This window comes from Dysidea avara, chromosome 1 (genome assembly GCF_963678975.1).
Source record: "Dysidea avara chromosome 1, odDysAvar1.4, whole genome shotgun sequence".
NCBI lineage: Eukaryota > Metazoa > Porifera > Demospongiae > Dictyoceratida > Dysideidae > Dysidea > Dysidea avara.
In genome coordinates, this window is record NC_089272.1 from 12,430,396 (window position 1) to 12,445,118 (window position 14,723).

The 14,723-nt window shown below is 38.8% G+C and overlaps 2 protein-coding genes across 2 annotated transcripts in view; one reads left to right on the forward strand and one right to left on the reverse strand.

The window, feature by feature from the left end:
• Positions 1 to 14,723, reverse strand: part of LOC136256562 (uncharacterized) — a 396,868-nt gene that overhangs the window by 236,437 nt on the left and 145,708 nt on the right. Inside the window, exon 10 of the mRNA XM_066049542.1 lies at positions 9,162 to 9,263. The gene's annotated coding sequence lies outside the window, so the exon portion shown is untranslated. The remainder of the gene's footprint in view (positions 1 to 9,161; positions 9,264 to 14,723) is intronic.
• On the forward strand, positions 5,896 to 6,454 carry LOC136258258 (uncharacterized). Its single transcript, XM_066051612.1, has 4 exons — positions 5,896 to 6,026; positions 6,079 to 6,146; positions 6,196 to 6,349; positions 6,397 to 6,454. The coding sequence occupies exons 1-4, from the start codon at positions 5,896 to 5,898 to the stop codon at positions 6,452 to 6,454; spliced, it is 411 nt and encodes a 136-aa protein (XP_065907684.1).

Consider the following 14,723-nt stretch of genomic DNA (forward strand, 5'->3'; position numbering starts at 1 on the left):
TTGTGGATCTATTGTATTCAACAGAATAGGTTTCATGATGTGTTTTCTGCTATTGAGGAGAATAAGTCTCATTGTTTGAAACAGCAACTTGGACTGAAGATTGATGACTTAGGTATACTGAGATGTTACGGAAGATTCTTAAATACCACTCTAACTGAGAGTACAAAACATCCTAAGATACTTCTCCTAGAAGAGAACACCTTACTGGCTTATTGATTACTGAAGTACATTGTAGACTAATCCATGCTAGTGTTGCCCATGCACTGGCCCAAATAAGAGAAGAGTACTGGATTCCACAAGGAAGGGAGAAAATCAAAAGAGTATTGTTTCAATGTTTATTGTGTCAAAGACTAGAAGGGCCATCATTTCGACTCCCATCTATGCCGCCTTGGCCTAGGGAACGAGTTTCCAGATCTGATCCTTTCCAATTTGTGGGTTTGGACTGATCCTTTCCAATTTGTGGGTTTGGATTATTTGGGACCTATCAATGTGAAGTATGAATCTGATTTGAAAAAGACTTGGATCTGCCTTTTTACATGTCTCTCGATAAGAGTGATACACTTGGAATGGACATTAGATTTGTCAGCCAGCCAGTTTACAATTGCCTAAGAAGATTTGTCTCTCGTAGAGGCAAACCAGATGTTATCATTTCAGATAATGCTCCTCAATTTGAGCTTGTACGTACAGTTGTGGACAGAGAATGGAGGAAAGTTTTTAAGGACAAAGAAGTGATGAGCTATATTTCAGCAGAAGGTATTAAATGGAAGTACACGATTGCCTTTGCCCCTTGGCAGGGTGGTTTCTATGAAAGATTGGTTGGTCTAGTGAAGAGATGCATGAGGAAATCAATAGGCAGAAAGCACTTTTCTTTGGAGCAATTAGCAACTCTTTTGATAGAGATAGAAGCGGTTCTCAACTCTAGGCCTCTTACATATGTCTACAAAGATCTAGACTCTGGCTTTACATTGACCCCTGGACATTTTTTTAGCAACCAATAGAAAGCTTGGACTCTGCAATTCCAGTGATACTGACTATCATTGTGATGAAGATTTTCAATCTAGCAAAGACTCTGCTACAAAGTTAATAGAAATTTGGAAAAAAAGACAAAAACAAGTTGATTTATTTTGGAAGGTGTGGAAAGAGGAATACTTAGTAAGTCTTAGAGAAAAACTTCCTCTTGAACACAAACATCCTAAGTCACAGAGTCTTATGGAGCCTAATGAAGGAAGTATTGTTGTTGTGAAAGAGAATAATTTACCTAGGAGTACTTGGAAACTTGGGAGGATTTTGTGTTTAATACCTAGCAGTGATTCTAGAGTTAGATCTGCTGAAATACTACTACCTGGGTAGTGAATAATTTCTCGAGCGATTAGTCATCTATTTCCCTTGGAAACACCAGTATCTGATAAGCCTGTGTTGCAATGTTGTACAAAAAGGAATTCGTCAGGAACTCTTGCAAAGGAACAGATTGAATTTGAAGATGGTAATACTAAACATAGAAGCTGTGAAGAGAAAAGACCAAGAAAGGCATCAATAGAAACTCGCAAGGCCATTTATGATTCATTTGAGGATGATTATTGCACCGTACTATTTTATGCCCCCTGGGAGTGTCATCAAGGTTCTGCACTAAGCTGGACTTAACTATTTGATTATCAGCTAATTATAATTGTAATGATGTAATATAATTAAGCTCACGTGATGTACCCTATAAAAGTTGTGTCTCTGTACAATTCTTTGGTCCTGACAATAATAATCACAGTTGTTACAGTGAACTTTCGGCTTGTCTTCGTGACACCAATTATAGTTTTGTACATTTGATTGGTAATTTTTGCAATAACTCCCTTCCTGTCGAAGGACAGCCAAACTCCTCACAAATTTTAAACTCATGATCCATAAACTAGAACACTAGCTCAAAAACTGGCACAAAATCCTCTAGGGTTACATGAAATCAAAAATGTGTACAAAGAAAAATCAAAATCATACACAAGCACAAAAAATCTGAAGATCATAGTCCTAGGAAAGGAAAACAATTCAAAGGTCAGGTTTGGTTCAGAATAACTAGCCATCGTGATTGCCAATTGAAGAAGAAAAAGCAATAAGTTGTTTTTGAAGATGAGATTACAGCTACAGCCTCTGAAGAAGAGATAATGTATACGTGTGGATCAGATAGACGAACTCACAGTAGGAACTGTCCACTAAATCCTCGAAATCGTTGACTGTAACTTGACCTTTCATTTTACTGATCCACACTTACATTTCCCCTGTGTTCTTGAAGAGGTAGTATCTTGTTCATTGTGACTGCTGTCACCCAAGTCATTGTCATCATCTTCTTCTTCATCTGAGTCATAAGTGTGCTGAATCCTTTGTCTGCGAATCCACTGCTTCCTTTCTTCTTGCTCTTGAACATGGGTTTTCTTCCAGCTAGTAAAGTTCTCTTTAGACTGTTATGTTTGCTTCTTTTCAAGGTTGTTTGCATGGACTTTATTCCCACTCTGTAATGCTGCTGCCATTCCATCAAACAAATGCAATTGTAATTGGCAGAATAATTCCAGCAACCAATGATAAGACATCCCATATTTCTTGTTTAGCCAGGTCATGTTGGCTTGCATTAAGCCCATGTTGGTGCTTAGTATGTAGTGAATGTTGTGGAGGTATTTGTCCTTTAACCGATACCTTACTAGAACATTGTGACTGGCCTCTGGGTAGTTTGAATAGCATCGCCCCATTTCGGTATAAATAATTTGTGGGGCCTGTGATGCATGGTTAGAACACTCAACCTCACAAGCAAGCGCATGAAATGGACATGTCAGAGGGTTCTTTGAGTGGTAATCCTTACCCTCACACTCTATAGTGTCACCTTTGCAATTACCACAACAGCAAGCCTTCATACCATGAGAATCACAACTGCCCCCCAATCACAACTGCCCCCCAATCACAACTGCCCCTTTCCAAGTATGAATGTCATGGGAATGATACTTCCCTAAAGCAAGATGAGCCGCAAAAAAAACTGTGAATCAGTTTCTGCTTGCAATAGACAATAAAAAAAGTCAATTCGAGTGCCACACAGTAAAGACTTGGAAAGACAGCCACATTTCTTTTTATGTCGCTTTGGACAGTGATATTTTACTGTTGTAACTTCAAGAAATTTTTCTTTTAGTGCATCTGGCATTAATTGTTTCATAGAAAGATTTTTGCTTGCATTTTCCCTGAGATGTTTAGTGTGAGCGTGTGCAACATGACCACCACACAGCATTACTCTAGATTTTTATGTATCAGTGTAATGCATCCTAAAAGCTTTTGATAAGTCTCCATCCTGCCACTGCACTTCTATCATTATACCTTCTTCTTTAGCATGACCAAAAGCAATGTCAGCTGCATGCTCTTCTGAACCACGATACAGTTGATCCTGTCCTTTTCCTTGCATGCACAAGTGTACAAAATAAAGCAAAGAATTGTTGACATAGTTTCTTATAGTGAATGTACAGTTTTGACTGTATTTAGCCCTTGTCAACCATGCTCCATCTGAAGTCGTGATTACCCGCTGCCAACTGTCAACCATTGATGGATCAAGTGCTTTTATTTCACTTTTAGCCATTTCACACATCTCAGTTACCATGGTATTCACAATGGGATGCAACTGTTTAATTGTTTCATAAAAGATTTTGGTAGTAACTGCTGCCATCTTGCTTCAAAACTTTATTATACTGTGAATGCATTGAACCACTGGCTATAAAATTAACTTGTACAGCCAAACTGCAAGCCAGGAGATGAGAAAATGCAACTTTAACAGAACTTGTTAAACCAATCATTCGTTCAGCACAACCACTACACTTACATGTAATCACTACAAGTCCTAAAAAATTTACATTTATAGGGATAAGTTTTCAAGCGCACTCTGGTATGTAGCATTCTGTAGTTGCATTTATTTGGTCAATAAACTGTTGCAGTTGTGTAGTTTGGCATAAAAACATACTATTGCCAAGTTCAATTAGACCGGCTGCAGTACGAACCTTTTTCAAAGGGGTGGGAGAAAATTCCGAGCTACTATCAATAGAGTTGGTTTCACTTGTTGACAGTGTACTGTCAGTATCTGAGTCACTGATTGTCACACCATTAACAATTACTGATTCAATGACACTCACACTTGTCTGTGGTGCTCCATTGTTGTAGGTATTTTCACCCTCATTCTGTACTTCTGAAATCGTTCCAGGATTGTTGTTACCTGGGTCAGCATTACTTTCACCCTCCATCAGTATGTTCTGTATTTCTAAACTAGCTACAGAGATGTCAGCACTAAAATTCACATCATTCTCACCCTCCATCACTGAGGCTTGTACTTCTGAATTTGTTCCAGGGACATTATCATCATCATTTTCACCTTCCATCAATAAGTTGTGTACTTCGGAACTTGCACCAGGGGTGTTATTGTCTATATATAGTACTTTCACATTGAGCTGAATCCTGGGCTGTTGATTAAGAAGTCATACAAGATCAAAGGCTTTAAACATGATGTTCATGACGCATTTATTCATAAGCTCATGTAACAGGCATGCACTTAACTGTCGAAAATATGGCGTCCAGTGTAGCGTCAGTGAGTGCAGAGTGAAACCCTCTTGAAAAGAGATTAAATAGCCAAACAAAGGTTCTACTTATGAAGCTATGGGACTACTGTACTTTGAGCAAGAAGCAAAGAAGTCTAAAGTTTCCATCAATGTGAAGCAGAGAATCTCGAAGGCCACTGGTATAAAATATTTTCTTTGCAGCTTGGTTTGGTATTCATTTCGCCACGTACGGATTTCAGAGTCATCTATTGTAAGAGCGAGGATGGAGTACAGCAAGAAAGGTGGGTTTTCTATGCCAAGAAAAAGACAGACGAAAGATATATTCGTTGTATGACAAGAAAGAAAATCTATCACTGTCGAAGATTTTGGTGGGTGAATTTTGAACGCTCGAGCCTTTGACTTTGTTACTCCATTTACAGTAAAAACTTCGGAATGATGGTGTTTTCTCCGGGGGGAGAACATCACTCAGGAGGGTATTAAAGGATATGGGATTCAAGCATAAAACCATTAATGACAAGAGGTTAGCATTGCACCAGTTTGTGTGTTTTAATTTTACTACACATACATGCAGGGTATACCGTATAGCGGGAAATTTTCGAAAGGTTAAATTTTCGAAAATAACAATGTGTTTTCGAAATAATTTTTTCAAAAATAGTACATCCCGGCTTTGAAGTGAAAATCAAAGAAGGTATAGCTAGGTATATATAAATGATTGTTGTGAGTGCACGCATGCATAGGTTCTGCTAATATCAGTTAGTTATAGGCCTAATGTCTTATAGCTAGGCACTGGGCCACACACAAGTAGCTTGCCATGTAGCTACAGCTACCACACGCGTGCGCATATGAGCAAGCACGAATGACACCACGAGTCTTGAAGCCTATAAGAGCTCAAGAGACCAGAAATTACTAGGAAAGACTATAATTACCAACAAACATCTATATGGGCTGAAAAACGCCATGTACTTAGCTATGGCTTGATCCGCAGGCCACTGAGGCAAAGTCCACCAAACAACATGGTTCAACCTACAAAGGAAGACCCAAGGATAGCTATACGAGATTCTATCAAAGCCAGATTGAACGTTTATCTAGCTGTACTGAAAAATTAAAGCAGCTATGTATGTAATCAACGCAACCACAGTTAGCTTCCTCCGTGAATTAATTATCTACGGTGCGGCACGGTGCGGCGCGGTAAAGAGACATTGTTTCGAAAATATTTTTTCAAATTTCCAATCAAGCAGTCTTTTTCGAAAATTTAACCTTTCGAAAATTTCCTGCTATACAGTACTATGAGCAGCCCCGCATAGTCCACCAGCGTCATAAATATTTGAGACGAATGAGGCGCAACAGAACTGAAGGAAAACCAGTGATATACTTGGATGAGGCTTGGGTCAATGTGCATGATGGAAAGTCCAGAGCCTGGGTAGAGGCTGATAAGACTAATGGGGGGACTGAAGAAGGAGTCAGGTTCGTTAAATAGCTTTCAAAATTCTTCTTGTTTAACCTAATTTATACATAGCAAGCCATCAGATAAAGGAGAGCATCTTATTATCTTACATGCTGGTGGTAAAGATGGATGGATTCCCTGTAATTTTCTATGATGTCAAGTATCCAGTAAACGCAGTTGTTCTTTCAGGTTGTGATTGGGTTTTCAAAGCCGAGAAAGGATCTGCAGCAGATTACCATCAAGAAATGAATGCAGAGAATTTTGAAAGATGGCTTCAAGAAAGGTTACTTCCAGCATTACCAGCCAATTGTCTAATTGTACTAGACAATGGTAGTTACCACAGGTAGGTGTTACATTTGTCAACTGTAAACATTACTGTATTAACTGCAGTCGCTATTTGGAGGAGCAACTAAAGCAAAAGTGGCAAAAAGCACAGCTGAAAGAGTGATTAGATAAGAAATGTAAGGCAGTATGCATATACTGTCACTGTTTCAGTATGTGACTGTATGATGATTCACAGGTATAGCATATCCAAAAAGTTCACTGAAGAGAGATCTGTGGGAAATCATCAAATGAGCAAAAACTCCTCCAAGATATGCTATAGATGAGATAGCTGGAAGTAAAGGTATGTTAAGTGTATACATTGTGGCTCTGAATTTTTCTGATATGGCTTTTTTCTTGTATACTGTTGTCATTCCAGTTCTTTTGGCAGATTACCAGTTGCACACTGTGAACTGAATCTAGGCTTGAGTACATTGTACCGTTAGATGCAAATACCATAGTAATACTCTCCGAAATACCAAACCACATGGTAACATTCTAACATTAAGAAGGCACTACGAAGGTGCATGTATCCCATGGTGGACTATCACAGTGCCACCCACGGAACTAGTGGGCCCACAGACCAAGGAGAGTAGATGATTACTGGGACCTTAGGTACCTAAAGGAGACGTCTAAGTTACCTACAATACATCAAAGAACAATTTCAATGTGTAAACATACCTGGAATCAGCACGGGACCAACCCCTGCACCACCTTACCTTGAATTCTCTGACCAGCATGGGAATGACGTCGTTCATTGATGGTTCTCACTTGGTGTTGCTGCTGCAACCCGTTCTGTCCATTGCCTTCATCTACCATCGCCTTTACCGTTATTTCTGCTGGACCTGATACTGTTTCCGCAGCCTGGTCCACTGCCGTGGTGTTCAGTGTTGTTGTAAAATGCCTCCTCATCAGTTTCCGCCATTCACTGAGTGCTGGTATCGCCAGGTGGGTCATGAGCTCCCAGTCTAATTCAGTGCATTTTTAAGTTCTCTCGCGTTGTGGTATTATCATAGGCTAGCAGCGTACACTCATAAACAGCCTTGCCATGCCTTTTGACATTTTTCTACGTGCCTTTTATCCGACACATGCGCAACAATTATTCTCCAGTTAATGATCCCCATTTATAGTTATTGCCACCTTTTCAATCCTTGCTCACGAATGTTGGTGATATAAACTGTGCTCGCTACACTTAAAGTGACTCACACCTAGCCCACTACCATCAGGTCAGTATCACACCATCAAAGAAAAAAACCCATTGTAAACAGTCGCTAAATTAACTTAGTTTAACTGGTTATAAACTTCATATAATGTAGTCTAGGTAGAAAATTCTATTTAATGACATGTTTTATGGAACTGCTAGTATCAATTCTGCAGGTTCTATTCCAGATCGTAATCTTCAGACATCAATGGACATTCTGCACATCTGTGATAACATTGGAAGGATGAGACATTGTGAACTTTGTTAGCAAAGGTTCATTCCAGTACATCAATGCACTATCACAATTACAACCAGCATATTAACTTAATTAAGAATCAACTATTACAAACTGTTTTTTGGACATTTGTTTCTAGGAGTAATTCTTGACAGTAAAATTCCTTCTCTCCTCACATCAAATAACCATAGAAGAAACCTATACAATGCTCTCAATTCACCAAAGCCAGTTCCATGGTTCGTCCTATTCTAGAATACTATTCTACAGTGTGGGATCCACATTTACCGAAAGACATTAATGAATTCAAAAAGGAACAGACAAAAGCTGCAAGATGGACAATGTCGAATTATAACTGGTCAAGCTCTGTTACTTCTATGCTGGAATTGCTACCATGGCACACTTTAACCACTTGTAGACACATATCAAGACTACACATGTTTACAAATCTAATAATTACCATCTTATAGCAGTACAGCTACCACCTTACTTCACCAGAACCCAACAATCTACCCATTAGTACCACACTCTACATTTCATTATACCTATTACTCATTGTGATTATTACAAAATTATAGCTTTTTCCCCCAAGAACAATACGAGTTTGAAATGATTTACCTTGTGGCTTAATTGAAAGTAACTCTACCCTTGTTCAAATCCAAGCTGCAAGCAATAATTAACTCGACTCTTGATTGACAACTATTTTATAGCAAATATCACTGTAGATGTAATATGTATGATTGTGATGTATTCTTTTGGAATCGTCCCCTGAATGCATCAGACACTATCTGTCTGTCCAGTAAATTATAATAAATAAAATAAATAATTGTACATTACATAGTAATCAAACCACAATTAATTTTTTTTAAATTTATTAATGCTTTACAGCACAAGTGCTGAAGGTCTGTAGGGCTCCTGGTCCTACAGCCTGCCCAAAGACTTTAGCTACATAAGGTGTGTTTTTAAAGTTGGAGAAAGGAGAAAAAATCCATGACTGAACCTAGGTAGCCTCGAACCTGCAGCCATCCGATTTACGCTCGAATGCTTACAGGAGTCTACCAGGTGGTCAGGAAGTTTTCTCCTTGTTATTTTCATGTAATTATATCCATAGGAATTCTAGAGAGTAACTCATTATCTCTAAGTACCCCAAGTAGAACCAAATGGACACTAGTTTATTTATTAATGCTTTACAGCACAAGTGCTGAAGGTCTGTAGGGCTTCTGGTCCTACAGCCTGCCCAAAGACTTTAGCTACGTAAGGTGTGTTTGAAAAGTTGGAGAAAGGAGAAAAAAATCCACAGGCATAGCAACTTTTAAACATCACTTGCAAATTAACAAAAAAATGTTACTACATACACACATACATATATACAGTCACTACCACAAACACTGTTACACTCACATTATCAGTACTATCCACAGGAACAACATTTTGGTTTATAATCCACTTGGCAACTTCAAAACTGTTGTATATTACTGCAATATGTAGTATGTTCTGCCCACTCTATAGATAGTAAAACATGTATTGTATAATTATTCATACCATACTGTATACAACTAATACTGTATAGACACAGTAGCTATCTATACAGTAGTTACACATGTACTATGCCTATTATAAAAGGCTCACACTACAGATACAGTGGACAGTAGATTATCCAAATGCCAAAACGACCGTTTTATTAGACTATTTTGTCAACAGGCGCACACTCTATTAAAGTGATTGACAAAGTTTTGTATACTATAATATTTGTGACCAAATCTGACACATTTGTGCAAGTCTAAATTTACAGTATAAAAATAGTTAGTTTATTCATTGGTAGCGTGTTTGTCATGTACAAGAACTAGGTGCCATTATTGATGCCAATTACTCCAGTCATTGTACTGCTTGTCTGCTTCGGATCATTTAGATGGGTGTAGCTGAAGTGTCTGATATTGATTGTTCAGTGGTGCAGCACTATAATAGCCTTGGTTAGCTTAATTTATTGGTAAATGTGCGGGTGGTATACAGGTACCAATACAGCCCAGCATTTGTACTGCTTCCCCATTCATTCAGACGAGTGCACTGTTGGGTGTTTATTCATTCCAGAATGATTTACCTCCTTGTCAGTCCTTGATATATTAGCCTTGTATTGTGACTTCCTGTGTGGGTTTGGTGTTTGGTTTTGTTTGAAGTCAATGAACTACTTAGTGGTCAGACTGTGTGGCCAAAAGGAGGTACATAGTCATGTTACAATCAGTTGTAAACTGGTTTACAACTGATTCGCAACACTGGTGATAGCCTTTGACATACCCACGCACCATACCACAAATGTAGTTGAAGTTTAACCATAGCAGCAGTAAAAAGTATCGTAGTTTGACATCGTACTACAACATTTAGTACAAAGTAGTGGAATGGAAACTACGATCATGCTGCGCCACGTACATTTTAGATGGGTAGGAAGCTGATCATTGTATGCTCAGTGCTAACTAGCTATGCAGTTATTTTATTCTTGCTATGCTGTATTGTTTCTCTCTACACAGGTATTTGTTGATTTTCACATGGAACTATCTCTGTCTATGCAGGACATCAGAAACTATAAGATGTTATTCTATGAACTACTATCCACACTTTCAGAGTATGTATAAACTAATGTGTGTGTGTTATGTGTTTGTTCTAATAGCTACACAGGTGTCTTTGAGCTGAAATCCCCCCGGAAATCCCTGATGTACACCTCGTCCTTAAGCAACCACTATTTTTGCTGATAACACACGTTTATAAACTTTTGTTTGCGCCTACCTAACTTTACAAGTACACAAAAAATTGGAATTTTCAACTAGAGTAGGGACCATAGCAAATCAATAAAAAGTACTGTAACAAGCGCTGGAGTAGTGCATGGTGTTAAATCACATTAAAACAATAAAATAGGTCCTTATACCAAGAGTATACAATAGTAACCAAGAGTGTTAATGGCATATTACCCTGTGATTAATGATTACATAGAGTTACACAAACTGTTCATTTACTGTGTGCTATTGTTAATGGTTGCTGTATTTGGTCACTAAACTACAGTAAGTGAAAACATGATAGCGTTAAAGCAAAATGGCTAATGATAGAGTTTTGACATTACCTAGCTTATTCCCAAAGGTGTGGCACACGTTTGTTTCACTTCTTTCAAGAACGAGATGAAGTTATCTTGGGTCCTTACTACATTTTCCTTGTACAACAACCATTGAATATAACTGGTGAAAACAGACACATTGTCACATACTCATTTAAAATTACGATTTCATGTACAGTTAAATGAACAGTAATTATTACTGATATCTATGTTATTCTATCCAGACATTAATCACGAAGTAATAACCTGTTTGATAGTCATGGTTCCATTATACTTTATGGGCTATGAACTCTTGGTATAGCTCCAGGTGTAGACCTTGTTTCATTTCTATGATGCCTGCAAAAATCGTAATGTGTGTAAGGTCACAGTGCTCTTTGTGGTCAAACTAAAAGATTAACATGGGCATTCTGTTAGCTGCTACTGTGTTCCCAGAAAATTTTGGCATAATCACATTACATAATGCCTACACTAATGTAATGGAGATTTAGTACTTGTAGCACTATTTAATGCCTACACGACGGTAGAGGAAATTTAGTGCTTTTGACATATTTTATTGCCTATATAATGTAGTCTAGGCAGAAAAGTCCATTTAATGACATGTTTTACGGAACTGCTAGTATCACTACTGTAGGTTTTATCTAATCCAAAACAGCCAAGCTGTAAAAAAAGAGTGCGGCCCTGAGAAAGGCTATGGTGAAAAAAGATGTGAAATCCAAGGTGGCGGCCAAGAAATGGCTGTGATGGTAGGTTAATGGTAAAAATTTTAATAACGACAATTCAAGTGAATTTTGTGCCAAGACCAAGCGGCACCAAATTCACTGAATTGTTGTTATTAAAATTTTTACCATTAACCTACCATCACAGCCATTTCTTGGCCGCCACCTTGGATTTCACATCTTTTTTCACCATAGCCTTTCTCAGGGCCGCACTCTTTTTTTACAGCTTGGCTGTTTTGGATTAGATTTCACTTCTTTTTGCATTTGTATACCCCAAAGCCGGCCTATGGCCGGCTTTAGGGCTTTTTAACCTGTCATTTTTTTCTTTACTACAGGAAGAAGAAAAGATGAAGCAGGGTGATTTCTTTGTAGCTGACCACTCTGCAAGGTGATCCTTCTAGCTGATCCCTCTACCGGATGACTTGTTTGTAGCTGAACTCTCTACAGGGTGATTTGTTTGTAGCTGAACTCTCTACAAGGTAACTTCTTCTAGCTGATCTTTCTACAGGGTGATTTGTTTGTAGCTGAATTCTCTACAGGGCGATTTGTTTGCAGCTAAACTGCTAAACTCTCTACAATGTAACTTCTTCTAGCTAAACTCTCTACGGGTGGCTTGTTTCTAGCTGATCTCTCTACAGGGTGACTTGTTTGTAGCTGAACTCTCTACAAGGTGATTTGTTTGTAGCTGAACTCTCTACAAGGTAACTTCTTCTAGCTGATCTTTCTACAGGGTGATTTGTTTGTAACTGAATTTTCTACAGGGCGATTTGTTTGCAGCTAAACTGCTGAACTCTCTACAATGTAACTTCTTCTAGCTGAACTCTCTACAGGATGACTTGTTTCTAGCTGATCTCTCTACAGGGTGACTTGTTTGTAGCTGAATTCTCTACAGGGTGATTTGTTTGTAGCTGAACTCTCTACAAGGTAACTTCTTCTAGCTGATCTTTCTACAGGGTGATTTGTTTGTAGCTGAATTCTCTACAGGGCAATTTGTTTGCAGCTGAACTCTCTACATGGTAGTTTCTTTGTAGCCGAACTCTCTACAATGTAACTTATTCTAGCTGAACTCTCTACGGGTGGCTTGTTTCTAGTTGATCTCTCTACAGGGTGACTTGTTTCTAGCTGAACTCTCTACAGGGTGATTTGTTTGTAGCTGAACTCTCTACAAGGTAACTTCTTCTAGCTGATCTTTTTACAGGGTAATTTGTTTGTAGCTGAATTCTCTACAGGGCGATTTGTTTGCAGCTGAACTCTCTACAAGGTAACTTCTTCTAGCTGACCTTTCTACAGGGTGATTTGTTTGTAGCTGAATTCTCTACAGGGCGATTTGTTTGCAGCTGAACTCTCTACATGGTAGCTTCTTTGTAGCCGAACTCTCTACAATGTAACTTCTTCTAGCTGAACTCTCTACGGGTGGCTTGTTTCTAGTTGATCTCCCTACAGGGTGACTTGTTTCTAGCTGAACTCTCTACAGGGTGATTTGTTTGTAGCTGAACTCTCTACAAGGTAACTTCTTCTAGCCGAACTCTCTACAGGATGACTTGTTTCTAGCTGATCTCTCTACAGGGTGACTTGTTTGTAGCTGAACTCTCTACAGGGTGATTTGTTTGTAGCTGAACTCTCTACAAGGTAACTTCTTCTAGCTGAACTCTCTACATGGTGACTTGTTTGTAGCTGAACTCTCTACAATGTAACTTCTTCTAGCTGAACTCTCTACGGATGGCTTGTTTCTAGCTGATCTCTCTACAGGGTGACTTGTTTCTAGCTGAACTCTCTACAGGGTGATTTGTTTGTAGCTGAACTCTCTACAAGGTAACTTCTTCTAGCTGACCTTTCTACAGGGTGATTTGTTTGTAGCTGTATTCTCTACATGGTAGTTTCTTTGTAGCTGAACTCTCTACAATGTAACTTCTTCTAGCTGAACTCTCTACAGGATGACTTGTTTCTAGCTGATCTCTCTACAGGGTGACTTGTTTGTAGCTGAACTCTCTACAAGGTTAATTTGTTTGTAGCTGAACTCTCTACAAGGTAACTTCTTCTAGCTGAACTCTCTACAGGATGACTTGTTTCTAGCTTATCTCTATACAGGGTGACTTGTTTGTAGCTGAACTCTATACAGGGTGATTTGTTTGTAGCTGAACTCTCTACAAGGTAACTTCTTCTAGCTGACCTTTCTACAGGGTGATTTCTTTGTAGCTGAATTCTCTACAGGGCAATTTGTTTGCAGCTGAACTCTCTACATGGTAGTTTCTTTGTAGCTGAACTCCCTACAATGCAACTTCTTCTAGCTGAACTCTCTACAGGATGACTTGTTTCTAGCTGATCTCTATACAGGGTGACTTGTTTGTAGCTGAACTCTCTACTGGGTGATTTGTTTGTAGCTGAACTCTCTACAAGGTAACTTCTTCTAGCTGACCTTTCTACAGGGTAATTTGTTTGTAGCTGAATTCTCTACAGGGCAATTTGTTTGCAGCTGAACTCTCTATATGGTAGTTTCTTTGTAGCTGAACTCTCTACAGGGTGATTTGTTTGTAGCTGAACTCTCTACAAGGTAACTTCTTCTAGCTGATCTTTCTACAGGGTGATTTGTTTGTAGCTGAATTCTCTACAGGGCGATTTGCTTGCAGCTGAACTCTCTACATGGTAGTTTCTTTGTAGCTGAACTCTCTACAATGTAACTTCTTCTAGCTGAACTCTCTACAGGATGACTTGTTTCTAGCTGATCTCTCTACAGGGTGACTTGTTTGTAGCTGAACTCTCTACAGGGTGATTTGTTTGTGGCTGAACTCTCTACAAGGTAACTTCTTCTAGCTGATCTTTCTACAGGGTGATATGTTTGTAGCTGAATTCTCTACAGGGCGATTTGTTTGCAGCTGAACTCTCTACATGGTAGTTTCTTTGTAGCTGAACTCTCTACGATGTAACTTCTTCTAGCTGAACTCTCTACATGGTGACTTGTTTGTAGCTGAACTCTCTACAGGGTGATTTGTTTGTAGCTGAACTCTCTACAAGGTAACTTCTTCTAGCTGATCTACTTTTCTACAGGGTGATTTGTTTGTAGCTGAATTCTCTACAGGGCAATTTGTTTGCAGCTGAACTCTCTATATGGTAGTTTCTTTGTAGCTGAACTCTCTACAGGGTGATTTG

Excerpts from the sequence above, each read along its gene's own strand:
- LOC136258258 (XM_066051612.1), top strand. The coding sequence starts at position 5,896 with ATGAGGCGCAACAGAACTGAAGGAAAACCAGTGATATACTTGGATGAG. Across the intron at positions 6,147-6,195 it reads TAAAGATGGATGGATTCCCT|GTTGTGATTGGGTTTTCAAA; the intron begins GTAATTTTCTAT and ends TTGTTCTTTCAG. Across the intron at positions 6,350-6,396 it reads GACAATGGTAGTTACCACAG|TCGCTATTTGGAGGAGCAAC; the intron begins GTAGGTGTTACA and ends TATTAACTGCAG.